Source organism: Sturnus vulgaris, chromosome 3, assembly GCF_052056855.1.
Source record: "Sturnus vulgaris isolate bStuVul1 chromosome 3, bStuVul1.hap1, whole genome shotgun sequence".
Taxonomy (NCBI): Eukaryota; Metazoa; Chordata; class Aves; order Passeriformes; family Sturnidae; genus Sturnus; species Sturnus vulgaris.
This window is the reverse complement of record NC_142245.1, coordinates 100,078,455-100,106,031: the sequence shown is the minus strand read 5'-3', so window position 1 is coordinate 100,106,031 and position 27,577 is coordinate 100,078,455. Positions and strand designations below refer to the sequence as shown.

The following is a 27,577-nucleotide window of genomic DNA, read 5'->3' as shown; positions in this document are numbered from 1 at the left end:
TGTGTCATAGCATGACATACCTCTCTAGAGAATTAAGGTGAGATCAAGAGGATGAAGACGAGCAAATATACTGATAGCTGTTTATGGGAAATGCTGTCTGCACCCGCGTGGGGCTCTGGGAACACGTACTCGGGAGTACGAAGCCCCGCAGTGCCTGCACTAGGCAGACCCTGCCGCCCCCCGGCACCCGGCGGCGGCAGCACCCGGACTTCGCGCGGCCCGCTCTGGAGGGCAGCGCGGCCGCTCCCGGCCCTGCCCCGCCCGAGCCGCCGCGGGGCCGGCCGGGCAGGGCCGAGCTTGCCGCCCGCTCCTGCGGGAGCTCCCGCCCGCCGGCGCTGAGGGGAGCAGCGGCCCGAGGGCGCGGCCGCCCGCGGGCGGAACAGCAACCGCCGTGGTGCGGGCACGGGCACCGCCTCGCCCCCCCGCTCCCGCCCCGCCGCCGGCACGGGAACCGCCTCGGCCAGGCCCTCCTACAGAGAGCCGCGGGCCCTCTCCCGCCGCCTCCCCCATCCCCGGTCCCCTTCCCCTTCCCGTTCCCGGTCCCGGGTGCCGGGCGGGGAGGGGGGAGCGGCGAGGGAGTCGGGGGGGTGGGGGGGGGGGTTGTAGCGGCGTCACCATGGTTACAGTGACGTCACCCCACCCTGGATCTCATTGGAGGAAACCCCGTGGCCCCAGCCGCAGCCCACGGGCCCAGCCGAGCTCGCGCCCTGCCCGCGCTCGCCCCCGCGGCGGCGCGCTTCTCTCCGATTGGCTGGCCGTGCGCGGGGGGGCGGGGCCTGGCGCGCAGGCCGGGCCGCGATTGGCCGCGTGGGCGCGGGCCGCGCAGCGGGTCGGTGCGCGCGCCAACGCCCTTCAGCGCTGGCTCGGCCGAGACGGGAGCGGCTCTTTCTCTCCGCCACAGCCCCGAGCGCGGCACCGACCGGGTGCGGCCCGGCCCTACAGCCCGGCGGACCCAGGTGAGCGCGGGGCCGCGGCCGGCGGCAGGATGTGCCCCGCTGCCTCCTCTCGCCGCGTCCTCCATTTTGTGATCGCGGCGTGGAGAGCTCGGCGGCCCCGGGGAGCGGGAGGTGCAGCCAGCGCCGCCATTTCGCACCCGCCGCCGCTTCCTCTTCCCGCCCCGTCGCCACGGGGACTCCGCCGGCCGCCCCCGCGCCCCCTGCCTTCCCAGGGGACGCGGCCGCTGAGCCCGAGACCGCACCCGCTGCCGTGTACCGGCAACCGCCGCGCTCCCCGCCGGCAGCGCGGGGCCCCTGCCGCGCCGAGGGCCGGATCGGCGGCCGGCGAGGCAGACGGGAGGCCCGGGGCCGCCGCGCCCCGCCGCGGGGAGATGAAGCGCCCAGGGCCCCCGCCCCCGGCCTCGCGGCCCCGGCCTCGCTCGCCCCCAGGGAGGCGGGTCCTGGAGGGGTTTAACCCCTGCCACGTTCTCCGGGGCCGAGCTTGTCTTGCTGCTTTTATTATGTATTTTTTCCCGCCAGTCCCGGCTTTCATGACCGCCTGCCTTTGGAGCTCGCCCGCAGTGCTGGTAGCGCACGGAGGGCAGGGATTTGGGCGAGGGCCCCAGGCTGGGTGGTAACCAGGATTCCTTCCACGAGTCCCTGTTAAGAGGGCATATTAATATGCTCACGTAGGGCACGAAGGAGAAGCGGGGTGATGACTTTTTTCTGATGGAAAAACAGCTATTTCCACTGCTTGGACGGCAGGCTGCCGTCCCTGGGATAGCACTGACCGAGTGTGACTTCCCCGGCTGGGTTTCTAGGTCGTGGTTTCCCGAGAGGTGGACCCTTGGGACGAGTCCCCGTAGCCTTGCATAGAAGGGCGGGCAGGATGTTGCAGTCCGAGTCTCCAGGAGAAGCATTGGAGATGAGCAAGGGAAGGCAAGGCTCACAGTAAATCTCGTTTTTAGCTGGGTTGCAAGGAGTGCTGTAGGATCATGTTCGGTGGTGTTTGTTCGGGCATCATGGTTACTGTCTTCTTTCTGTCAGGTTTTGAGGTGCATTCTCGTGTTAATAGTGTGACATCTCCAGCTTCTTCTGCTTCTGCTACTCCACTGATCTTGTCCCACTGCCAGCCACCATGGATAAGACCGAGTTGATCCAGAAAGCCAAGCTGGCTGAGCAAGCCGAGCGCTACGATGACATGGCCACCTGCATGAAAGCAGTAACGGAGCAAGGTGCCGAGCTGTCCAACGAGGAGCGCAACCTGCTCTCCGTGGCCTACAAGAACGTGGTGGGGGGGCGGCGCTCGGCCTGGAGGGTCATCTCCAGCATCGAGCAGAAGACAGACACCAGTGACAAGAAGATGCAGCTTATCAAGGACTATCGGGAGAAGGTGGAGTCTGAGCTCAGGTCCATCTGCACCACGGTGCTGGTAAGTGGGGACTTTTTTTTTTTTTTTTCCTTGTATTTTGTTTAGGGTAAAGAAATGCCGTATTTAAGTGTGCTGCTGTACTGGGGGAAGCACTGGGAACTTGGCTGGGGCATATCGTGCAGTGCTGTGCTGGGGTAGGTGAAGTCAGTACAGAAACTTCTATAACCCTTACGTGGGCCACCGTGGTGAAGATCAACTGCTCAGTGCTGTTGTCCCTATATGTCTAGAGGTATTTGAGATACTCAATTTTGAGTGTCTGTGAGGTACATTTTTGGGTGGATCCGTATGCAGAGATGCAGGGAATTTAGCCTCTGTGCTATGGTTAGTACGCTTACCTATTCATAAGATAAGCTGAAAATGTGAAGCCCGCTATATTCAGATCAGTTTATAACTTGGTAAAAAACATTGAAACTATGTGTGCATTTTTTTTACTTCCTGATAAAGAAAAATACTCTCGAGGAGTCTTCAAGAGAAATTTTGAGGAATATTTTAACATAAATTTGACTTTACAAACTTCGACATGTGTATTGAAGGTGGGAAAGAGACATGTAGAAATTGACTTTGATAGATGCAAACTGACTTCTCAGAGTATCTTTGAGATATAAGGTAATTATGGAGTAATGTAAAGCCAAGGTGTAAAGACTGGAATGACGCTCTAAGCACGCATCAGAGCCCAGAAGTACATTTCTGTGGAGGCAGCAGAATTCCAGATGCTTTTGATAGAAAAGCAGTAGTGCACTGTAGTGGGAGCTCAAGAGGTGTGTGTGAGCAGTGTAGAGGCTTCTGGACCTGTTCTACATGACCAGGGAATTGTATCTGCAAGAAACTGCATGTGCATAATGCAATAGTAATTCTGTGGCAGACCATCTTCAGTGGTTGATTTGCTCCTCTTAGTTACCTTTTTTTTGGTGTCTAGTATTGCTAATCTGAGAGCAGAAGGAAGCAAGTCTATAAGGAAATAAAAAATTTTGAGGTAAATTTATCCTAGATTGGTTTAGGAGATGTGAATTTAAAGGTGACTGGTTTGGAAGTTACTGATTTTTCTTCTTGATTAAGTATTCTGACTCACGTACAAGGGAATGCTTCTTTGGATTGTGCTGAAAATACCTGTATGCTTCCTTGTATGCTGCCACCTAGGTTTGTTCTTTCCTTCTAAATCAAAGGAAGTTATCTTTTCTTGAAAATAATTTTTATATTTATTAGCTTTATAAATCAGTTGAGTTAATTCCTTAACATATTTAAGAGCCCGTGCCTTCCACAAGAGCAAAATTGTTTCTCCAGTTACATATGTATTGAAATTGTGAAACTTTCACCTGTGTGAAAATGATGGGTCTTCTGTAGAATTCCTACTTCCTATGACAAGAGTTTCACTAGAATCCTGTGTGATGAAGTGCCAGCATTTGTATCACTCTTCTTTCCCTCCTCAGTGCTCCATTTCAGAACTAACTTCTTCAGACCTCCATATGAAGCCCACTCTTCAGACTTCTTAATCTCCCTCTGTCCTTTTACCAAATCTAGTGCCTTGGAGAACGTGATGCATAAAATCTCATACTGGTTGTACCATTTTGACAAGGAACTTGTGTTGCCATAGGGAGAGGCAGTGAACCACTTCACACAGTGTCTCTGCTGAACTTACTCCACCCCATCTGATGGTGGCCAGCAGGTGTTCTGGTAGCCGTGCTAGCGCAGACCTCTGGGGTAGGGAAAGCGAGCTCTTCCTGTGCTAGATGAGTTTTTTAAAGCACTCTAGTCTTCCTCTGTTCTCAGCAGTGACCTGTTGGCAACTCTCGCCTTCCGGCGTGAAAGGCTGCAGGAAGTAGTGAAGACCAAAACCTGCAGCTGAGCATGCTTTTCCTGTCCTGTCCTGCTGCAAAGATGTGCCTTCCTTTGGTAGAAGGAGATGTTGTCTATCTACTGCAAGCCTTCCTTTTTTTATTCTTCCTTTGAGGGCCATGTGCAGTTCTGTTCTCTTCTGATTCCCTCCCTTTCCTCCTCCATCTAGCACTCCTATGATCCATGAGTCAGCATGTGAGGGGTTGGAATTCACAAGGAGCAGGCGTTACAAAGGATGGGTTTCCTAAAGCTGAGCCACACAGTGGTTTTGGCTCCTCCTTTGAATGATAATTTCTTCTGTACTAGTACTATGGTAACGGCTCATAGCTTTCTCAGATCTCTTGAGCTGAATCTCAGAGATGCTTTTTTAATTCTAGGAAGGCAGCTAAACTGTAACAACTGCTGGCAAGTAGTATGGAAAGGTTGCTTGTCATCTGGAGTATTTGGATTTAGCAAGGGTGGGTGTGTTGGGTGGAGTGTGACTGCTGTTAGTCATACTACTAACAGTTTTTTCAAAAGTTTTTTTTTTTAACTACTGTTACGGCATATTTCTAAATCTTCATTTGGAAATATTTATGCTAGCATTAAAAATACTGATTTTTTTATTAAAATGTCAGAGACATGGAGTCTGTAATTACTTTTTTCCTGCAAAAAATGCCCCAAGCCAGTTAAGTAAGGCATTTTTTCAGGTCGTGGTTTGATAAAGAACTTAAATTTACAGCACTAGAATACAAACACAAAAAATTATTTTGAGATACATGTATATAGATATAGACATAAAAATAAAGCTTTTACTGATTATTTAACTGTCATTCTTTAACTGCCTATCCTGCAAGTAGGCATAATCTGAATGCTTTTTACCTGTTAATTTTATGACTGGTCTTTCAGACGAGAGTAGCTCTTTAATGGAGAAATGGTATGGCTGTCAAACAACTTGCACAAATGTTTTATTTGAAAGGTACACTAGGAGGTTTTGCTGAACTCCCTGTATTGATTGACTAATTCTTTGGTAGTATAGAAAATTAATGTTGAATCATCCCTTATGACTCATAGTTTAAACTGTTCTTGAAACTCTCTTCTCCTTGAATAAAGAAACAGGTTGGCAACTTAATTTTTTTCAAGATAAAGTTGCACTATATTGTTTCATATCCTCTGAGCACAAAGTTCATGTTGCTTTCTCTTGACTTGAGTGATGTCAAGACTGGTGCAAGATAATGTAGAAAGGGTGAATGCAGCAGCAACTTTCATATAATTAGTGAAATGATGTGGGAATCTTCGAAGATGGAGCTTTCAGTATAAGGTCTGCTTAATTATATGCACACTCCACTGTTCAGTGACAATAGGTTTTTTTAAAAGTTAACTTTTGAATTGGAACTTTTCTGGGGAAGCAGATTAAACTGGTGGGTTTTGTGAGAGCCTTCGTTCTTTTGCATGGCTATAGCTTGTGTTGCATTCAGGCTCCTTTGTTCTTTAGAGAGCAGTAATGTAAAGGCAGGGAAGACAGTAGCCCTTGCCTGGAAGCACTCTGCACTTGCAGCTTCAGGGTTTTTGCACGTGTTTGCATGTGTTCAGTTTCTAGGTCCTGATGTGGTGGAGCTCTTCTTGGAGTAACAGAGATGAGATTTGATAACTGCCCACAGTTTAAATCTTGATGAAGATGCAAAATTATTAGTGCTTGAAACAACTGTGTCTTGATAGCTACCTCTCATGTCTCTAGATGAAACGTTAAAGTGTTTTTTTAATATTCTTTTAAAATTTTGTGTAGAAAAGTTACATAGCTGAGGCTTTTCAGTTGTTTCCCAACATCTGGTTTCACAGTGTCCTCTGTAAATATTTTTACATTGTATTGTCAGGCCCTTGTTTCTCTAGAAGTGAGTGAGGGGATTATGAACTTATAGAAATGAACACTCACATTAGTTATCCTGTTGATTCTTTTTGCCACCCTGTGGCAGTGCCTGCAATGAAATAGTTTTGAGCTATAAGGTGTGCATTGTCTGTATTTTTACTGTCTAAAGGCTGATAGGATGCTTTGATCTTCTGAGAGATTGCACTGTTAATTGTTGAAAGCATATATTGATGTGTTGCTCTTGCCAGCACTCCCCTTTCCTTCCTTCCTCCCTCCCTTCCCCTCAAGGTTGCAATGTTGTTCTACTGCTGCTTCACATAATTAAGAAACAATAAAAGCTAATCAAAACGACTAAAAAATCTGTCCACTTCTGATTATTATCTATTTTGCAGATCTAGTTCTAAAGTTAGTTACTTAAAATGAGTAGAACAAAAATCCCCATGCTAGAAGGTAATGTTTAGAGCAGTCTGTTTCAACAACTCTAGTTCAGAGGTCCATTGCAAATGAAGTTGGCATTTTTTTGCAGTAGCAAATGGATTCTTCTTGTCAGCTGAAATATCTGATGTCTGATGAGGGGTAACTTTGACCATAGCCCCGTCTCTTCCCTACTACTACCTTTGGCCTACAGAAAAGTGAAATCTTTGGGTTTTTTATTGCACATGCAGGAATTTGTCAGATTCAGTAGACATCAACTTCATGCTGCTATGTAAACAATTTACCAAAGTTTCATGTCTTGTGGATTCTATGTCTCTGTGTTCCTATTGTCAGGGAACAGACAGAGTTTGTACAGAAATGTGTGGTGTAGAGGTGAAACCCAGTAAAAGGGTATTACATGCACTCTTTTGATACAGGGAACTGTTTAGGATGCCGTTTTATTTTGAAGGTCAGGCATGCTAATCATTTAATATTACATTTGGACTTGAGTTAGTTATCTCATTCGTTGTTGGGACAGTGTTTCAAGTACTAATTGTTAACCTTTTATGAGTTAAAGCAACTGCTATTCTTAAGTGACTGACTAAAAGGAAAGGCTACTTCATGAAAGTCAGGTTGGGAATGTTAGTTCTGGGCAAGTCCAGAATTGTGAGTGAATGGGAATTGAATGAATGGTTTGGAACTAATCATCTTTTTTTATGAAAAGTAATTTGTGGAAAGAGAGATAATTTTTCCTTTGTGTTCTTAGCACAACTTCTAGCAACCATCAACACACTTGTGGTAAGAATTGTGGAACTTAATGCTTTAATTTTTTTTTAGTTTAATATGTTTGAAACTTAGATCTGAACTTGACTTATTCATAGACCTTCTCTTACCTCCTCTGTCATCTTTCAGTAGAATCTGCTGGTGGAATCCTCACTCTTGTGCAAGGAAAACTTAATCATTTCTGAGAAGGGACTGATTCTTGCAGAAACAAAGCCTAGAATGCACCAAGGTTCTTGAGCAGACTGTGAACTGTTAACGGGTCTAAAAATAGTTCAAGGAATTCTGATGGTAGCTGAATCTCCCATCCCATGCAGTCGTTGCTTACTGCCTCCTCTCCCTACAGCTGAATGCTGTCTAGAATTATTAAATTTCTTGGAGGACATTTACTGCTTTGGTGGCCATGAGAAAGTTGGATGTACTCACTAGGTTGAATTGGACAACAAAGCTACAAATTCTGGTTTTCTGCTAATGCAGTGAAGCTTTTAACAGATTTTATAAATCCCTGTCATGCTTTCCTGATAGATAGTTGTCTCACATGCATTTCTACTACCGTGGATACTAATGTGATAGGCGCCTTTTTGAAGTAAAACACAGAAGAGTGTATGTGAGAGAGAGAGAACTTGAGGAGGAAAGAACACACTTGAGTCTGAACGTTATTACACTTGATTTCTTAATCATGGCACAAATTGGGGTTGTTTAGCACAGTATTAAAGGAGTAGATTGTACCAGTTTCTGTACAGGCACTGCAGCTTGGTATTCTGGTTTCAGTTATGGGGGATGCTCGATTTTCAGAGGAGGGTGGTGAGGAAGAAAAGCAGAGGAAGGGCTGGTAAAAGTTTATGGATATACTTTATAAGTTGGGTAGGTGAAGATGTTCACTTGATTAATGAATGTTTTCATATTTAGCTTTATGCTCTTGGCCTTTGAGAATGAGGGTCCAGGAGCCCCTCTGTTACTTGTGGTTATGCTTTCTTACTGCCAATAAACTTGAAGCCAGTTTTGTTACAAACAGGTAAGTAATAACTATTCTTGAGCACTGCATTTATGGCACTTACTCAGTATAGCTCCACCAAGTTTATGGGAGGGGTGTTTGCAAGTTCCTCCTCATCCTTTCTGCATCCCGGGAAGCTAGAACCAACGTCAGAACACTTCAGCTGTGCATGCTGCTGATGTGTCAGCTTGTCATTTGCTAATCCATCCTGTATATCTGAATATCTTACAGTGTCCCGTTTGTGTGAGCCAGGCACTTAGGAGAGGCAGCAAAACAGTTTGAGTGCTGAGTTCCACATCTTGTGTGTGCACCCAACAAAACATCAGATATCAAGATCTAAGAACTGAAAGTCCTGAATTAGCTATGATTTTGCTTGTACCTTTCTCTAAATTTGTTAAAGTAAGCAAGGGTTTGGTTTACCAGTTTCTAATACTGATAAAGGTTTATTACTTGCTCTGTTACTCTTCATTTTCTCCTTTAATTTATATGATCCATTCACTGAACTAGACTCATATAGAAATAGCTTTCAGCTCTGAAAACAGAAGAATTTGCATTTGGTTTAATAATAACTTTTCTAAATGCACTGTATACACTTTTACCTGACTGACAGCCACATCATTCCTGGATAAAACTTCTTCAGGAAGTTTTGTTGTGAAGTTGAATGCATTTTGCAAAGTTCTTGTAAGCAGAAATTGTTTTTAATAAAAGTAGGTAACAGGGCCTTAGCCAAGAGTCACTGCTCACTTTCTGTGCAATGTTGTAACCAGGTTATCTGAAATGTTGACTTCAGTTTTTCTGACCTAAGGTTAGACTTCATTGTAGGTTGTGTCATTTGGGGAATAGCAAATTACTGGCACACTCCTAATAGACTGAGTGAAATAATATATTGCTGGGTTTCCTTCGAGATAAAGCTGGATGATCCAAAAGGCTCTTCCAAGCTACACTATGCAATGGGAAGGAAGTGCATCAGTTGTGTTACCATTTTGAGTGATCACAAGCCTCTGATCAAGGGCTCCCAAAGAGAGAAGAGAACTAAGGGAAGTCAAAATTAGTTTTTTGGGTAAGGGCAAGGTAGGTACCTTAAGACCACATAACTCGTGTGGGCTGTTGTTCCTCTTGAGTGCTGTTAGTCTAGATATACCTCAGTCAGTCATTTAATCTTTCCTTTAGGCTTCTGCAGCTGCAGAGAGTATAAATATTTTAAAATAAAAATTTAGATTTTTTTGTTTGATTCTGTCATATTATGCAGTGTCACAAATGGATGCTGAAAGAAGCTTTTAGATGGCCAGGATTCTGAAGAGGAGGATTTAGTGTCTAAAATTTGTGTTTCTAAGAGGAGAAGAGCACTTGGAAGTATTTTGAGGAATTAGAAATATGTAAAATGCAGTCATGGAAGAATGTTAGAATCAATTTGAGATAAATATGTCAGATACCAAGGAATTTTTCCTGAAAGCTTTTGGCTGTTATGTAGCCATTAATTAATCAAAAATTTCTAACTTTTGAAAAGAGGAATGACTTTTTTTTTTAATACTCATTTAATACTCATTTTTTTAAATTCTCATTTCTGGGGAAACTGGAAAACTTTGGGCTCTTCCATGAAAACTTACATAATTCTCTGACTTTCACTGGATTCATTTTGTCTAAAAATCTGTAGAAAGGAGAACTTGCATTTCCATAGTTCCTGGCTTACGTAGTTCTCTGGGGACCACAGAACCTTCTAACTTGAGGAGAAGTATAAGCAGTGAGTGTAAATTCTAGATTAAATTAATCTCAACCCCAGGTGGGGAATAGCGTGGGCAGACATGCTGCAGCTCAGGCTTCCACTGCATTTGTTAAGTGGGTTTCCAGATACTTCATTCAGGGCCAGTCTTAAGTATTGGCTGCCAGTTTTTAAAACTATATAGACAAAGACATGGAACCAAATGGAAAAGATGAATTAGGTCACCTTCTCCGTTTTCATGTCAGGTACATTTGTCTTTGCTTTCAGTAGTGCTTTGTCAGGTCATCTTAAGGCCATGCCATTACTGGAAAGGTGCATGCATATTTTCCCCAATACATAAACTAAAATGCTGTTAGTCTGGAGAGGTCTGTATGAAAATTACTTAATGTTCTCCCAAAAGGAGTTGATGCATACAACTTGAATCCTGAAGGATGAAGAACTCTATTCTGCTGAATTACACTTGAAAGTAAAGTGATCTTAATGTTGCAGCAGGGGACTCTCCCTTTCCTGTCAAGAAAACAACTGCTGAACGTTAAAAAACACCTAGGTTTCAGTGAGTCATACTGTGGACTTTAGAATGACTGATTGTACTCGAAATAGTCAAGGAGTCTTGAATACCACTCTGCTAGACTATTAAAACAGGCAGTCATTTGTGAGTAGAGGCTTATTGAAAGGTCTGAGCCCACACCAATCATCTGTGCTGTCAGAGACTTTGGAATATTTGATGTGTTTAAATTCACATTTAAGTTATAATAGGTGATTGTGTTGGTCTGAGCTGCCTCACCAACTAGGTTTGCTTTCTGACTGTAGTTGGGGTGGAAACCATTTCTCTCTAAGCTACTTCTAGGTCTTTTTTTCTCATATGGGGTCTGGATGGACCATCAAAAATACTTGAGACTGAATAATTTTTCCAAATATTTTGCATACTGCAATCTTGGCCGAATATATGTAGCTTCATACGCTTTATGGTGTTCCTGTGAGATGCAAGCTGCTCATCTAGATGGGACTCTGATGTTGAATCCATGTTTCAGGGTGGTGAGTTAACTTGCTAAAAGAAGTGTTGACATGCACTCTGTGCTTGGGCATTATTTTTGAAGAACCTTGTCTAAAAATAGGTTTATTTTGAAACAGTTTCTTCACTTGCAAGTGACTTTTAGGTTCTGTGGGATTTGGCCCATTAGTGAGTGGTACAACATCCAGTAATCAGTTACTTGCCATTACCCAGGTAACATTTGTTCTCTGGTGAGCTTCCATGCTCCTTATTAAACAAAACAAAAAACCCAAAAGCACTTAAGGCTCAAAATAGAGAACATTCAGTGTCAGTTCAGGAAACAACAGCAAAACTCAGTCTAGTTCCTGTAAAACCTGTGAAAAATTGGTACTCTGTGGAATGATGGCACCTCCTCTGCTGGAAAGTCCGGGAACACTTGGACAGCTAAGAGCTGCTGAGCAGAAGTTCAACTTAGTTTCTTTTTTCTTATTATTCTTTTTTTTCCAAATTATGGAACTTCTTCCATCGTGGGGTGAGGAGGAATGTATATTTCTGTAAGATTATAAGCATTGATATTTATTAGTTTGTTCTTCTGTCAAAAAAATTCTACAATAGGGTTTTGTTTTTTCTCTAGATGCTTTTTGTGTCATATGAGTTCAAGCCAGGTGAAGGACATTGTTTTAAATTACTAAAACCTGCAAATACCAGTTACTTCACACAAACTTAGGATGTTCACATTTAAAAATAGCCCTTAAGATTACATTCCTAGAAGATGGAGATGGTGCTGAAATAAGGTATTTTAAACAACTTGAAGTAAGATATATGGGCTTAAGGCTCAAGGATATTGCTGAAGCAGTCTGACTTGAAAAATCAAACTTCATCTAACATAGACTTCATTCAGAAAATTCTGTACCATTTAGAACATGAAGACACTCCTCCTTGCTAAATACTGTGCAGCAGCTTAACTTATGGGACAGACTTTTGGAGAGCATTGCTGTTTCTGATGGCTGCTTTTACACTGACTTTTTTTCCTTTTAGTAGAGCAAAATTAATGATGAACTGTACTCAGTGAGAAGTGCAAATGACAATGTAGATCAGTCTTTTAATAGCATAACATTAAATAACTTGGTGCTGGTAATGTGACCCAAACATGTCATAGGTGTTGACATCTGACTGATGGTGACATTTTAAATGTTTTAGGTTACTTGAGTTTACCACATTGAGAACTTCTGTGGATACCTAGGCATATGCTGTCTTTAGTGTGCTTTGAAAATTAGCCTCCAACTAGTTGTGATGAGTAAATAATCTCTGGAGCTGATCTGGTTCATATTCATCCTCTGGTATTGAATGGTTAAGTGTGAAGAATACATCCACTAGCTAGTGGTATTTGAATATATGAGGAGACTTGCATATTTGCTTCTCTTACTGTAGTCCAGTTCTAAATGGCACAACTGCTGAAGGAAGCAAAAAGGTCAGTTTGGTATTCAAGATTTTTTTTCTTCCAAATTCATCCCTGCTATTGAGATTTTTTTTTATGACTGGATATGTGGGAAGAGAGAACAGCATAGATCAGATAGCAGTGGTATTTTTCTGCCACTTGAACCTATCCTGTAGTTAAACTGTATGGAAAGTATTTAGTGTACACTATGGTTGAACTTAATGTCTCAATCAATCTTGCCTTTTAAAATAGGCTCAGATGGGGAGAGAATGGTAGGACTTCGTGTTTTTATGTCAGCATTTCCAAGGAGGTGTTGCCCTGAAAACGGGTAACAGAAAGCATATGTGGAGTGGGATGAATGTGATTTTCAGAGGAGATATGCCAGTGTATTGTAGGGAGAGGTTGGCTGGATGCACATGCTACAAATAATTATTAAGCAGCTCTGTCTTCAGAGAGCTGCTTTGTCTGTGTCATACGTACCTTCAAGTAAAGGTATGGCTGACACTCCTTCAGGGCTTGCTTTTCATAAAGCTGAAAAAAAGGGGGAATGATGAGCAGATATACTGACTTAGTATTTCTGGCTCGGGTTAATTGCAGTGGTCAGTGAGTACCATATGTTCAACCCTTGAGCCTACTTAAACAGAGGGGAAAAAGGACTGAGAGAATACTTACGTAGTTGGGAAAGAACAAGAGTAGATTGGAGAAGAATCCAAAACGGCAGTTGAAATGTAAGTTTCATTTGGCATGTAGAGGAATGCCTGCCAATGGAGATAGAAAGAAAGAAAAAATTTCAGGGGGAAGGGGTATCTAGCTGCCAGGCTCCCAACCTGCTCCCCATGGCTTCTTCAGGCAGCTGCAGGCCTTTTCCAGGGAGTGTTAGCCTTTTGTTGCTGGCATCTCTTTAATGGATAAATAAGCCTTCCTTCTGTAGGCGGGGAAAAGAGTATCATATATGAGAATATGATGCTGTTAGGATGACAAGAGTGTTAGCACACTGTGAAGGTAGAAATAAATTGAAATGGATGAGCAACACTTAGGAAAAGTGGAGTGGGAAATCTTGTCACGCTCTAGGAGGACCAGCAGGCCACTTGAGCTTAATAAGTCAGTGTGGTGCAAGCAGCAGCTACCAGCCACAGACTGTCACATTGCAAACCTATTGTAATGCAACTGCAGTGGGACACAAAGGGTCTGGTCTGAGGATAGAGCTTTGATTCCTTCATCTTCATACTGCTCCTGGTTCTGAGAGTCACACCCCATCTGGGCAGATCAGCAGCTCGGACATCGTGTGGCTTTCATGCAGCTTCTGAGGCATGTTTTGTGTTGCAGAGCACGTAATTGCTCGTTTTTCAAGGCTTGGTTTGGAAGGTGATGGACGAGCTGCACTTCTTAAGTGATGGTGGCAGCTGTATTTTAATTCATCAAAGGGATGGGCCCTTCACTGTATGTGAGCATGGATGGCAGTCTACTGTATTGTCTTAATTCATCCCAGAATCATAACTCTGGCAGTGCTTATCTCTCCCTAGGCAAAATCACAAAAACTTTGAGGCTCTCTGTGGTCTGCTTCATTGCTTTGCCTGTCTGTAGTTATTTTAATTAATATCAACCGATGTTTAAAATAAGGATTCCTGGCTAATTTCTGTCTGCTGGAAATGTTAAAAAGCCCAAGTGGGAAAGATGAGAGAACAGATGCAGGAAATTTTGAGTTTGCCTGACTGTTACGGACTCACAACAGTGTAAAGTAAATAATTTGGCTTACTGTGCTGTCAGCTCTTACTACCCCACCAAAATGTTGTCAGTGAGAGGGAGAGTAAGATGCCTTCCAAGAAATGATGATGATATCCTGAGATGAATGGCTCACGAAGTACACCAAATACATTATTGATTTGAAAGATTAACATCTGGCCTGATAAATAATTAGCTTCACTCAAAGTCTGTTTGGATTCTGTTTTAACTTACACGATTCATAAATGAGATCTTGTTCCATTTAAGGCTATTAAAAAACAAAACTGAATATGTAAAGTTCAGAATGAGGATTTTCCACCCTAGCTGAAGGAAAAGGCACAGGTCTCTTACTTGCTTGTATTATGTAAGGATTAGGAGGCCCTCAGGATGAACTGGGAGTGAGAGCTGCTGGGCTATTCACCTTCTCCACCTGAGAAGTGCCTAGGAAATAACCCACTCTGCTGTCTGAAAAACTGCAGCTCCTTGTTAGCATCGCTTTTTTCTCTTAAGTTTCTCAGAAGTTTGGACAGAGCCACTGGTTATCAGATCTGCATAAGGAAGGCAGCATTTTAAAGATGCACTGACACACAGGCCACAGTGCTGCTTGCTTGTGATGGGGTTGGATCAGCAAAATCCTTCCATATTCCTGGAAGAAGTGTGTGGCCTACCCCATCTGGTGGGAAGAAAAAATGGGCACTGATGCTCTAGGGAATGTAGCTTTCAGATTCGGCTTAAATTGGCCACGCTAAAGTTTTGCTGCTAACATTCTTTAGTGTGCACTAGATTCCAGGGGTTAAGTGTTGTCCAGCCATAGCCAAATCAGCTGTAGTGCTAGAGCTGCCTCCAAAGACAGAATTTTGTAATAAAATGGGTAGTACTTTTTGTGTGCTAAGTATACAGTAAATTTCTATGTTTTGGAAAGCTTAAAGGAAAAATGCCTAATTGTTGTTCCCTTGTTGATATTGTTGTAACATCTTAAAAGTTTTATTTCAGCATTTGAAAGATAAATTAAAGATCTGGTTTTACAAAATACCTGGTTTAAAATGCCATATAGCATCCTCACTACTTGTCTGGTCACTGCTCCTTAGACTGTGGCACAGTTAATCTGAGCACATGGATAAATCACATCTCTGCTACTTAATGCAGTCTCAACTATAGGATGGCTTTTAGAGGCTGGTGGCTGCTCTTCAAACATTATGGATTTGTGGAACCTTTCTAAACCATAGGTGTTTTATGTGTTCTGGGCAGTTTCTTGTAAAGTGAAACTCAAATGTTAGACTTCAGGTTATCATGTTGTTGTCTCTGAGACTTTGAAACTGGTTTGTGTAGTGTTGCACTTTTATGGCTGATGTGGACATTGTCATAGGAGAAAAGCAGTAGGAAAACATCGAGCCAAAATGTGAAGTTTTTTTCTTTGCAGAAATCAGTAGGGTGGGAATAACTCACTCTAATATGGAATGATTCATGCACAATAACAGCATTAATATGGTATTGTATTACTCATCTGCCTACTACCTTTTAACTCTTGTTTTGAAACAGACCTAAGGTTTTGCTTTTTCCATAACACCAGTGAGCTGTACTGTTATATGTTTGCTCAAGCCCCTGTATACTTGACTGTGGTAAATTGTTACACGGATTCCTCACCTTAAGTCTTTACCAAATAGCCAGTGTCTAGGCTTTGGCAGTGGCTTTTTATCCTTACAGAAACTCCTAGAAATGTCTGTCTCTGATTTGGTAAGTGCAAGGGTATGTCAGGTTTGGTATCATCTTACCTTCCTGCTGTTTTCTCTAGGGTGATATCAAGGGGGTAGGTATGACTGTACTTTCTTTACTGCCTTGGTGGGGATCTCTGAGGCAGCTTGTCTGGGTGCTGCAGTATTGCATCCATGGAACACATACATTTTGGATGCAAAAATGCTTTTTTAACCCAATTGGAAGTACCCTACTGCAAGTGTCAGTTTAAAATAGTTGCTAAAACCTCAAATGGACTTGGGATAAGTGAACACTTCGAACTGGACTGCTCTTCTTCCATTGATCATTAAAGGAAGTAATAATGGTATGGTGGTGTGCACAGGGAGTAGGTGTGTGTTTAAATTTAGCTTGCTTTGATTATAGTGCTAAGAATTTTTGTGCAGAAAGCTAACAGTTCCTTGAATATTTCCTTTGTAGCTGCTTCATGAATTTGGATACATGTTCCGTAACAACAGTCTTAACTAGCCAGCTGCAGGTTTTGTGGAAACTTTCTGTTCCTTTTATAACCTGTTTACTTTCTAACTAAGTAAATGCAGATCTTTATCACTTACATTCCTACTGTGAAGTTTCTCTGGGTATTGCAGGGTTTTCTTGAGTGTATGAGAACTCATTTGCATCTTTTGTGAACTCTGGAGAACATGGGTGGTTGTAGTAATGAGTTCGGTCAAATCTCTGGAGTTCAGGGACAAGGTCAAGCCATAAGCTGCTCTGCTGCTTGCCAGTTCTTTGAACTACTCTGTTCTCTAGGGGAAAGTCCTGTACCTCTTCTCCCCTTTCTTCACCCCTGCCTTAGGATGACTTGCAGCTTTGAAGAGAGACTTACCTTCTCTTGCTGGAGGCTTTCAAACCTTTCTTTGTCCTTCTGGTTATCAGGTAGGGGAGCTGTGGACAAGGGGAGTGATGTTTGCAGCAGCTCAGGGTGTGCTGGAGAGCACTGTATAGCTCTTTCCATTGTGGGAATGGCAAGGTGGATATGAAGGATGGCTCCCTGTTGTGCTGGAGCCAGGTCTTCTTTAGAGCCTTGGGAAGAGATGGTGCAGTTTGGCTGCAGACTGGATGGATTTGAATCCTTGACTGCCTGTGGTAGGTGGGCTGGAGATTCCTTATCACAAGTGTAATAAACACAGTTGATGCAAAAAAAAAAAAAAAAAAAAAAGCTTTGGAACTTTGTGTTGTGTTTTGCTTTTCCAGTAAAAGTTTACTCATTTGCAATGTTTTTGAAATGAGAAGTGCACATCATGAAACTAAACTTGGTGCTGAAACTGTACACCAGTAAACCATTCCTTATTACTTGCAGTCTGATTGGCCAGTTGTCTGTTCATCTTAACATAGTCTCTGGTTTTGTGCCTATTCTCAGTTTGTTGAAATAACTGTGTATCTGTCTAAAATGCCTTAAAACTCCATCTACTCTTGTAGCAAACGTTTGAGTCCTTCCAAACTTCTGGGAGAGAAGTAGATTGAACTTAGTTGCAGTGATGTTTGCAGTATGTCAATGTGTGTTTTGTTATTGTTTCAGGAGCTCTTGGACAAATATTTAATAGCTAATGCAACTAATCCAGAGAGCAAGGTATTCTACCTGAAGATGAAGGGAGACTACTTCCGATACCTTGCTGAGGTTGCCTGTGGTGATGACAGAAAACGTAAGTACCTTGGGTCTTTCACAGCTCTGGTCCATGGGTGAGCAGCCAGGAAATGAAATGCACAGACTCCAAATTCACATGAGTTAGCTGTGTTTCTCCAGTTTTCATACAGACAGAGAGTAAAACTGACTAGGCCTTAAGTATGCCAGGGAATTTTAGCTGGTGTTCCTATCATCTACCCTAAATTCCTGAATAGTTGCTCCATAATGCTTATTCAAATCTTCTGGAAAACAATGTAGGTGAAGACATGGTAATATATTTAATGTTGCTTGTTTGTAATTCCTTACTAAAATAAAGTTGGTTGGGAGAGTAAACAAATCTCTGTAACATTTTGTACTCAATGGTAGAGTCCTGTTGATGTATAAATTTTAACTGTTTGACTGTGAAGCAGACTTCATTATAGTCACGTGTGTTTATAAAGGAGCTACAAAATTACTAGGTCGATACTCTAGCCAGAAAGCATGAGCTGTACTCTAAAATGGGAATTTTAGTGGGAATAATACTGTTCCTGAAATTTTAGTTTGCCCTTTTGGATTCAACAGGAACGGCCTGGAAACTGCCACTTCATACTGAGACTGTAGACCTTTCCTAGGAGTTAGAACAGGTGCATAGGTAGTTGTAAGTACCTCAGGAACCTCTTCTGGGGAAGATTTCAACTCTGTGTTGAGCAGATGTATTGAATTAATTATTAAAACTGTCTTGCAAGGTGCCCATATAGTTTTGTCATGTTAAAAATTCTTGGTATGGCATCAGCTAGTGATCTATTTCTTCATAGCAAACTAAAATTAGTCGTGCAGTAATGCTGTGACACAAAGGAGAGGCTGCTGGAGCATGTGGATGCTGCAGTACTGTCCCCTGAGGTTGGGCATTGCAGGATCTGACAGTGTTGGCCCCCTGAAACTGATTGCAGTGCACAGTGGGAGGACGGGGCTGGTTGTCACTTCAGTAAAGGCTTTGTTAGTCTCCCTCAATTGTAGAAGTATTCAAGTCAAAAGATGAAGACACACAGAATGGAGTAAAAGTCTTTGCATTGATGTGTTGCATTCAGAAATTCTTAACCTTTAATCTGATTCAAAGAGCAAGTCCAAGGTAGCAGAGAAAACTTGCCTTTGGCTTTCACAAAGCTTATCTTATTTAAACTTTGTCTCAAGCGACAGCTACAAATCTAGGGCTTGTCCAAGCACAGAAATACCAGCTTCTCTTGGCTAAAATGACTGCAGTTAAATGCCACACATGCTGATAGGGGATACAGTACAGGAGAGACTGATTGATGTAACCTTGTTAGCAGATCCTGCTGGAGTTTAGCTCTGAAGTTACAACTTATGTGTTTCTCATCATGCAGACTTTTCTGCGTGGCTTCTTGGAAACTTCAAGACTTGAAGCTTTTCTGATGTTCCACCTCAAAGCATCTGTTTGTTTTCTCAGCTTCAAATATATTTTATGTACTTACAAGCTAATTTGTCTCCTGGATTTGCTAGCTTTTTGTCTTCTTTCACCTGTTCTCAACAAATGGATTTAGCACTCATTACTGTGTAAATACTGGAAAATAAAAATCTGTCTTGACTTTACAGTACTTATTAGATTTTATTTACCAGGATCTTACCAGCATTTGCTAGAGCAGTGCCAGTAGTAGCAAGCTCTCTCACTGACAATGACCTTTCTTTTCCTGCAATCTCCTTCCATTCTGCAGCATGTTTAGGGCAGCTGTTGACCCTTTGGTTGTCTATCAGAAGTGAATCTGGAATAGACTATAGGTAGCACTCCTGAAGTACTCTCTAACCTCGTAACCTCTTTTCTCTGTGGTGTTTATCCCAGTTATTTTGGGCACAACACTGGGGCTTTTTATCTTGACTTGTCTACATGTGGTTTTTGGGGGCAAACCTTCCGTTTTTCAGGAACACGCTGTACATGCCTTCCAAACTTTCTCAAGAAATTGGGCCTTCTTTACTTTGGACGCATAACTCACATGAACATGTCCATCCTGTGCAAGGAATAAAGTATGAGTTCTGTAGAAAAAGTAATGCACAAATCCTTTCCCCCCACCCCAACTATTGTATCAAAGGCCAGTGAAGACTGAAGTAGTCTTGGATGCTTGTGTTTACCAAGTTCTGTGTTTATCTCTTGAATACCTCTGCTCTGCAGTAGCTAAGTTTGCTCCCTGTGTTTTGTCAGTGTGGCAGCTGTACTTAAGATCGGTGTAAAATCATTACTTTGATGAAAATAAGAGCAACGTTTTCCTAAGAACAGGTTTACGTGCAGCACTGTAGTGTCTCCTACTAATGGAGTGATTTAGGTAGGAATATCTTCAAAAAAATTTAACAAACCCCAAATCACTTTGTTTGTCATTCTTTTACAGAAACAATAGAAAATTCACAGGGGGCTTATCAGGAGGCATTTGATATCAGCAAGAAGGAGATGCAGCCAACACATCCAATTCGCTTGGGTCTAGCTCTTAACTTCTCTGTATTTTATTATGAGATTCTCAACAATCCTGAGCTTGCCTGCACACTGGCAAAGACAGTAAGTCACCTTTTTTTCCAGTATGCCTGAAGGGAAAGTAGAAGAGAGTTTCTGCTTAAAACTGTATGAATTATTCCTAAAGTTTGTGAAGGACATGATCCTGTTTAAAGTTTCTAGTTTCCTAGCTTATATTGTTAGTGGGATTGAAGAGGTACAAGCAGGGTGTATTTACAACATGACTTAAATTTTCAGCAACATGGCAAGCTTTTATTACGTCTTTTTTATGGTTTTGTTTCAAATAGAGCAGTCATTAACTTCTGATGTTCTGATGTTGCTTTTATTTAAGCTACCTTTTCTGATAGGTTTAGCTTCTGCTTGCTTAATGATCAGTTAATATAGAAAACCTAAAGATGGTTTAATTATTTCAGGCATTTGATGAGGCAATTGCAGAACTTGATACACTGAACGAAGACTCATACAAAGACAGTACTCTCATCATGCAGTTGCTTAGAGACAACCTAACAGTAAGTTGCTTTTTTTATGTGTTATGTAGTTGTATTCTCCAGGTGTTTGCTTAGACTGAATTTGTGATGGAAAAAAAGCCTTTGTTTTGCTCTAGCACAAAGCACAGGACTGACTTGGGCTGTTTACCTATGGTACCTTTTTATTACTTAGTTTGATTGTTGTGTAAGTTGATGTCCAACTTCATGCTGTGTAATCTGGAATAAGAACCTGGTTAGCTCTCATTCTTCCTGGTATGATGGCCTTAGGGTAGAGGGGAGAAGGGGCATTCAGCCCAACTTAATGTATAAGCTAGGACAAGGAGTTAAAACAGCAATCTCTGAGCTGTCAGGGAATCTTACTCAAACTTTTTTGATGACTACCTAAAAACTAAGTTTTCCCTGGTGTATATCCAGTGTAGCTTGCTTTATTTGTTGTCCCGATTTTCATTTAAAAGCTCTGAAATTTCAATGTAGTAAGAATAAAATCGGTTTGTTTATGTTATTATAATGATAAACCATTTGAGAAAAGTGTGTTATGGAACAATTATGTTGTATTAAAATATGCAACTAAGTCAGTTTTTCAGGGAATAGCCTCTCTGAATAATTACTCTGTTTAAAATTACAACAACATTTATTATTTTGCAGTAGTCCTTCAGTAGATGTGTCTGTAGTTAGCAGAGTGAAGTGCTTAGCTTCGATAACCAAAGTGGCAATCAACACTTGTAGGATTCAAACTGCTGCGTTTGAAATGGAAGTTGCCTGTGGAGCTGCTGTTGAGGCTGTTAAATGGCCTGGGATTGATGGCACAGCTCACTGTTAGGCACAAGAGCTGCAGCCGTTCAGAACATGTCTGCTCTGCCTCTCTGCCTGAGGGGAAAAGCTCATTGTGCCCTGAGCATGGGGAGCTCTGTCCAGTTACTTCTCTCCCTGCAAGAACTGGAAGCCAGGGTTGTACAATGCCAGAGCACTGGTACTTTGTGGGCATCCTTAAGTCTAATTCATTATCATTTCCTTACAGTCAGTAGTTGTCCCTTTTTGGAATTCAAGCTGCACTTCTGAAAGCTGACACTTTTTCTTTTCTTTCTAGTTATGGACATCAGACAGCGCAGGAGAAGAATGTGATGCTGCAGAAGGTGCAGAAAACTAAACTGCACGTGGGGCATCATTCTCCCTTTCCTTCTCAAGAAACCTTTTTACACGTCTCCATTCCTTATAGCTCCACTTGGATTTCCTATAGCAAAGAAAACCCATCCATGTGTATGGAAATCAATTTATAGTCTTTTCACACTGCAGCTTTGGGAAAACTCCATTCCTTGATTTGTGTTTGTCCTGGCCTTCCTGGTGTGCGGTTACTGCTGTAGAAAAGTATTAATAGCTTCATTTCATATAAACATAAGTAACTTCCAAACACTTATGTAGCGGACTAAAGTGTACCTGGTATTTAAAAACAAATCTGAACCAGTTCCTGCCAGTTGACTGTGTTTTGTATTACATTAAGATATGAAAATGTAGTTAATTGCAACTAAAGAGTGTTCCACATAGCATTTAATTCTCCACATTCCCTTCTTATTCTGCAGGGTTTCCTTTCCATAATTGACTTTCACACGCTACTGTGTATTCGTTTCAGTAGGAATATGGAAGTTTTGGGCCAGATCAAGTTAAGCATTTAAAGTTTGGAAAACCACAAATTGAGTTGCTTCCCGTATCATGTAATACAGAAGCTTGTGTGTTCAAAAACAGGGGCTTCTCTTAATCTTCAGTTGCTGCTGTTTTAAGTTGATATCCCTTCCCAATAAAAGTTCACTTACACTCCTGCCTTTGTAGTTCTGGTATTCACTTTACTATGTATTAGAAGCAGCATGTTACTGCTGGAGTACAGGCAGTGCTTTTTGGCAGACTAAAGTGCATGTCATTTCTTAATACACTGGAATGGGAAAACCAATTGAAGTTCACATGTCCAAGTATAAAATTTAGTACTTTTCCATGCAGGTTTGTGCACATGTGAGAAGGTGTCAAGTTTGTCCAGTGATTGTTAGAGAGTTTGGACCACTATTGTGTGTTGCTAATCATTGATTGTAGTCCCAAAAAAGCCTTGTGAAAATGTTATGCCCTCTGTAACAGCAAAGTAACATTAAATAAAATTACATTTTATAAACCACCTACTGTTGACTTGTAACAATTCCATATAATAACTTAAGAGCTGAACTTAAAAAAGTCAGTATCTTGTGCTGGAAATACCTTTCTCAAATTTACTGCATACTTCTTGAAAGTCTGCTTTTGAATTAACTTGTTTTAAAAAAATACCCCAGATAACTTTTCATAGTTAATCTGACATGTGGACTTCTTAATAACTAAATGTGCTAGAGGAAATTGATTCACCTTAGTAATAAACTAAGAAGAGATCACCAATTTCTTGATACTCTTTCATGGCTTGCAGATATTCTCATCTAATGATGCAAATTTTTTGTAATCTATTGGAATTCTCTGGTGTATTGTGTTTTTCCTGATGGACCTCATTACAGGGTTCCAGCTACATGTTTAGTAATGCAGAGGAATTTGTCCTGCTCTAGAATGTTAGTTTGTGTGCTGCTACATCATGATCTGCTTTCTCTTGTTCTTAGGCTACATTTAGTGTTACTGTTTTCCTTCATTTTTGGAGCTTTTTGTAACAATATGTTGCTCTGCTTTTTTCTTCCCTCCCCAGGATCCCTTAAGAGTTTTTTCCTAAATCTCTACCTCTTACTGTCCCATATTGGTGGGTTTTTGAAAATATTTAACTCTTGTTAGTGTTGTGGCTGGACAAGAAATCAGATTATGAAAAAGGATATATATTACTAGTCCTTGAAAGCTTCTGGTGGTGTATCTTCCACCTTCCATGGTTTTTTTCATTCTTTGAGTGTGCACTATGACTGTTCCTACAATAAAACTGTTCTGGTTCTGTGCTTCAATTGACATGCATTACTCTAAAAAAAACTGTATCAATACCATTTTCTTCATGCAGTCACTTTGAATTGCTGTCAAAGTATTGTGTGGCAGGACTCTACATAAACTCATATGCTTCTTAATCGGTGTTTTGGTTTCATAATTTCTCCTCACCTACACGTTTCTTACTGATCCTTTAGTTTCATAAAGGTTTTAGCTCCTAAGTGTTGCCATTCTCTAGTAAAGCTGTTTGGGTACTGACATATAGCAGTCAGCTTTATCTGCTCATTTAAGGGTTTGCTTTCTTTGCTGTCTTCTGGCTGCTGTCTTAGCTTGCACTGCATTGTCAGCTAACACTGTTATCTTGTTTCTTTTCTTTTGCACCTTGTTGAGAGACTTGTTAGTTTTCCTTACAGGAACAGCCGCTGGGTCTTGTATCTAGATTATAGCTTAGTAAATAAATGTGCTTTCTGATGTTTATCAAGGTGGGCAAATTCTAGCTATCTCTTGTTGATTGCATCCATGTTTTACATGAAAAAAAAAACTGCAGCATCAGCTTTTAAATTTTAATGATAATGAATACAACAGCATCTCTCTTCATTGTTGCTTCCAGAATTTGGCCAGGCATTTGCATTGTTTTGGAGGAGAGAGGAAATGAAATGTGTAGGAGAATGGGATGATACCACAAATGAAAAGGGATCGATTGTAATTCCCTAAATGACTTTTGCTGAGTATTTCCCTCCCGGATAAATTTGGGCAATAAGTCATCATCTGTAGGAAAAGGCAGACTGTAATTTATCCTAGATGTTACTGGAAGAGTATAGACTTGAGATTCCCATTGTGCAGCTGAAATCCCAGACTTGTGTAATAAGAACTACCCTGTTTTGTGTGAGTGTGGCTAGATGACACGGTTGCTGAAATCTCCAGCAATTACAGCTTGGCCAGCTTTCAGCTGTATAAAATGCCTGAGTGGGAAGGGTGAAATGTTAGTACCAGCTTTGGATTACTGCCATGATATTTTCCACTACACTGCAGAGACTCCAGCTTCCTAGAGGAATGCCTTGTCGTCTTCTGCCACATGGTCATGAGTACACCTGATAATAAAGTGTAGCCTGAAACTGATATCAAGTATTTTAAAACTTGTGTTTTTGTATATGGAAACTAGATTAAAGGCAGTTTGTAGTGTAGTATCTGTGCATAGACATTAGTATAAGAATTCCTGAACAGAGATTCTGTAAATGCCATTAGAAGTGGCTCATAAGCTTTCTTACTGCAAATTATATTCTTTGTTGTCCAACCTCTTTGCTTAGTTTAATCCTCGTTCCTGTCATAGTCGTTGTCATTGTAAAATCCCTCTACTTTGGAAGCAAAAGGACAGCTTGTAAAACTTGTTGGGAGGGAGAAGAGTGGGGCTTTTTTTAGGCCTTGGCTTCAAATCACATATGGCTGCTGATGTTATTGCTGAGCAGATGCTGGGTATTTGCAATCTGTTGTAAATCTGTTGGAAACAATAAAAGAGGGTCATTACAGTCTTGTAAAAAGAAGGTAAATGAGAGGGAGAAGAGATATTTCTGTGCTATTAATTACTTAAATTGTATTCCCCAGGGAAATCTGGTGTGTGACATCCAGGGAGAGATAGTTTGGTTTCAGCAGTAACAGCAGTAACAACACTGTACTTACAGCATTCTTCACATAACTCGTGGCTTCCAAATAGATTTTGTGCATGTGTTAAGAGATACTGAAGCTTCTGTAGTATAGGATGCATCAATCAGCCCAGTGACGTTTAAAAATACTTGTATTTCTATTCATAGAACAAATTATGCCAACATGAAGCAGGAGGAAACAGAATATCTGGGCTATTATAAAATGGCAGTCAAGGTTTTGCCACTCTCATCCCTTCTGAAAAATCCAGGCTGACAGAAAAGGCTGCCTTTGTTCTGTTGGAATCGTTTCATTAGTTTCAATGTATAGGTTACTTAAACTTCATTTATAGAGCTAATTTGATCAGACTGAATAGTCTGAACAAGATCTTGCTATATGATTTTTAAAGGTTTCAGTGGTTGGTGACTTAATTCATCTTTAATGCTAGAATTAATCAGTTTAAATACAGGACGTTGAGAACATAATTTTCAATTTTCATGTATCAGGTCTTCAGTAGCATTTTATGCGAACATAGAATAAGCATCCATGTAAACATATTTGAGCAAAGTATATATATATATATAATGTTAATGTGTAGCTGTGCCAAAATGCTTCAAATAAGTATTAGCACTCAATAAGCATTGTGTCAAGTGGAAGCTCATGCTAGCTTATTGCTGTTAGGGTTTGTGGTTTGAGAGATGGTTGACAGTTTCATCAGTGGGAGGAACAAGAGGAACTTCTCAAGGAGTACCAGAGCATCACCAAAGTCTGTACAGTGGAATTGCAGCTAGAGCCAATTTAGCTGGCCCAATTTTTCATACTCCATTTTGTCCCTCCCCTCAAGTTTTATACCACCTAGGACAGTTTCAGTAATGCTTAATGAGAAACAAAATTAGGGCTTTTGCTAGGCCCACTTGAATTATTTAGCAGCCAAGTTCAAAGCTACTTTGCTGTGAAGCCCATCACTACAAATGTGTTTCTAATGTTCCAGTTACACTCCTGCTCTGCTTTACTCCAGCTGTCCTTGCATTGCTATTCCTTTCTGCTCTGTCCCTCTAAGGCTCTGGAGCGAGGGCTGGGCACACTGGCTGGTGATGGAGAGATGTTTGAAGGCACAAATTGCTCTCATCTTTGCATGTTGAAAATACTTGAGGGGATGGTCTGCACCCAGGTGCCAGGTGTGTAGGATCCCAGAGTGGGAAAGATGCAATAAGATGATCACTACTGAAAGTGTTGTAAGGCAGGAGAATAAGAAAATCAGAGCCCGTCCGTCAGTACTGAATGCAAACTCTGTTGTCTCTTATTACCTCCAGAATGGAAAGGACTTAAGATACTTTGTCACTTAAAAGTGAGGGATGTCATGCATGAATATCTGGTGTGTGGTCAAGGCTGAAAAGATGTTTGTATCTCTGCATGTGCTGCTCTATTCTACAAGCAACAAGATGGTTACGTGCTATTCTATACCAAGAGCACATGGTCACCTCTAGTGAATCTGTGGAATATGGTTCAAAACCAGTAGCTTTGATAAATAATAAACATTTTGAGAAATAATATTAATGGTTCCTGTGGAGGATACAGCCTTAAGTGTGCCAGCCTAACCAATTAAGACTTCTGCTTCAAAGTGGGACAACTTATGCTGTGGTTTATGTACTTAAAATAAGTCTGCAGGAGACTCCCTAGATATCACATCCCACTCATTGCCATCACAGGTACTACACAGTATGTTTATCAGGCTGGTGTTAGATTGTTCTCCTCCTTTGGTACTGGAAGCCTGTTCCAGGTCCTCATCCTGCTGATGGCTAGAAATCCATATAGAAGCTTTCTCTTAGCTAGTTTCTACCCACTTATTTTTGTGTCAGTGCTGCCTGTTAGCTAAATCTTGTGAGCATTCTGCTGTCAGCAGCTCTGCCTGTAGAGGAATCTTAGATTAACAGAGTGCTCCAGGAACATTTTGTGGTATGCAGGGATAGTACATTGTGTGGAACTTCAATACATCTGTAACAGTAATTGGTTTTCAGAGGTGGGTCCTAATACTGCACATCCTTTTGCTCAAGGTTTTGCTGATTTTAGTGAGGATTCAGTTCATTGATAGTCTGCAATAGTTAATTTGTATTTTGTCAGTGATAATTTGGCTGGTAAGGGAGGCAATTTGCTTTGGAGTGCATCTGCAAAGAATGCATTGCAAAGGGAAAAAAGAGCTGAGGAAGAAGGAATTGTTTTGGTTGCCGAATAGAATGATCTTTAACAGCATGGGTATTGACATTTAAAAGAAATAAACATAACTTTCTTTTTCCAAATGGCTGCTCTTTATAAAAATGGCTCACTCGTTAGTTCACTGTCTTAAAAGATAAAAAGGAAATGTTGCTTATCTGTCCGGCTTGGTTGATAAAACAATTGCAAATATTTTTGTCCAATTAGAACTGGAGGAGAAAGGGCGAATCATTCTTGTCAAAAGCACTTTTATTTTTAAAAGGTGCTCAAGCTTTCCAAATGTAATTTTTTTTCCATCCAGTTACAAATATGAGATCTATATCAGCATCCTGGAACTTCATAT

General features: G+C 41.5%; 1 protein-coding gene across 2 annotated transcripts; it reads left to right on the top strand.

Moving 5' to 3' along the window:
• The first annotated feature begins 765 nt into the window (after positions 1-765).
• YWHAQ (tyrosine 3-monooxygenase/tryptophan 5-monooxygenase activation protein theta) lies at positions 766-22,618 on the top strand. Of its 2 annotated transcripts, none has more exons than XM_014894992.2 (6): positions 766-956; positions 1,983-2,367; positions 17,374-17,497; positions 19,854-20,017; positions 20,386-20,481; positions 21,548-22,618. In XM_014894992.2, exons 2-6 carry the CDS (start codon positions 2,074-2,076, stop codon positions 21,605-21,607), a joined length of 738 nt encoding a protein of 245 aa, XP_014750478.1. In that variant the 5' UTR covers positions 766-956; positions 1,983-2,073; the 3' UTR covers positions 21,608-22,618. The 2 variants fall into 2 exon arrangements, with proteins under 2 accessions (XP_014750478.1, XP_088018518.1); XM_088162392.1 differs by lacking the exon at positions 766-956 and adding an exon at positions 1,403-1,522.
• The last annotated feature ends 4,959 nt before the right edge of the window (positions 22,619-27,577 follow it).

What these genes read in the sequence shown, in the direction of transcription:
- YWHAQ (XM_014894992.2), top strand. Translation starts at nt 2,074, where the DNA reads ATGGATAAGACCGAGTTGATCCAGAAAGCCAAGCTGGCTGAGCAAGCC. An exon ending in CCATCTGCACCACGGTGCTG is followed by an intron (nt 2,368 to 17,373) that starts GTAAGTGGGGAC and finishes TTATTGTTTCAG; the next exon opens with GAGCTCTTGGACAAATATTT. An exon ending in TGCTTAGAGACAACCTAACA is followed by an intron (nt 20,482 to 21,547) that starts GTAAGTTGCTTT and finishes TTTTCTTTCTAG; the next exon opens with TTATGGACATCAGACAGCGC.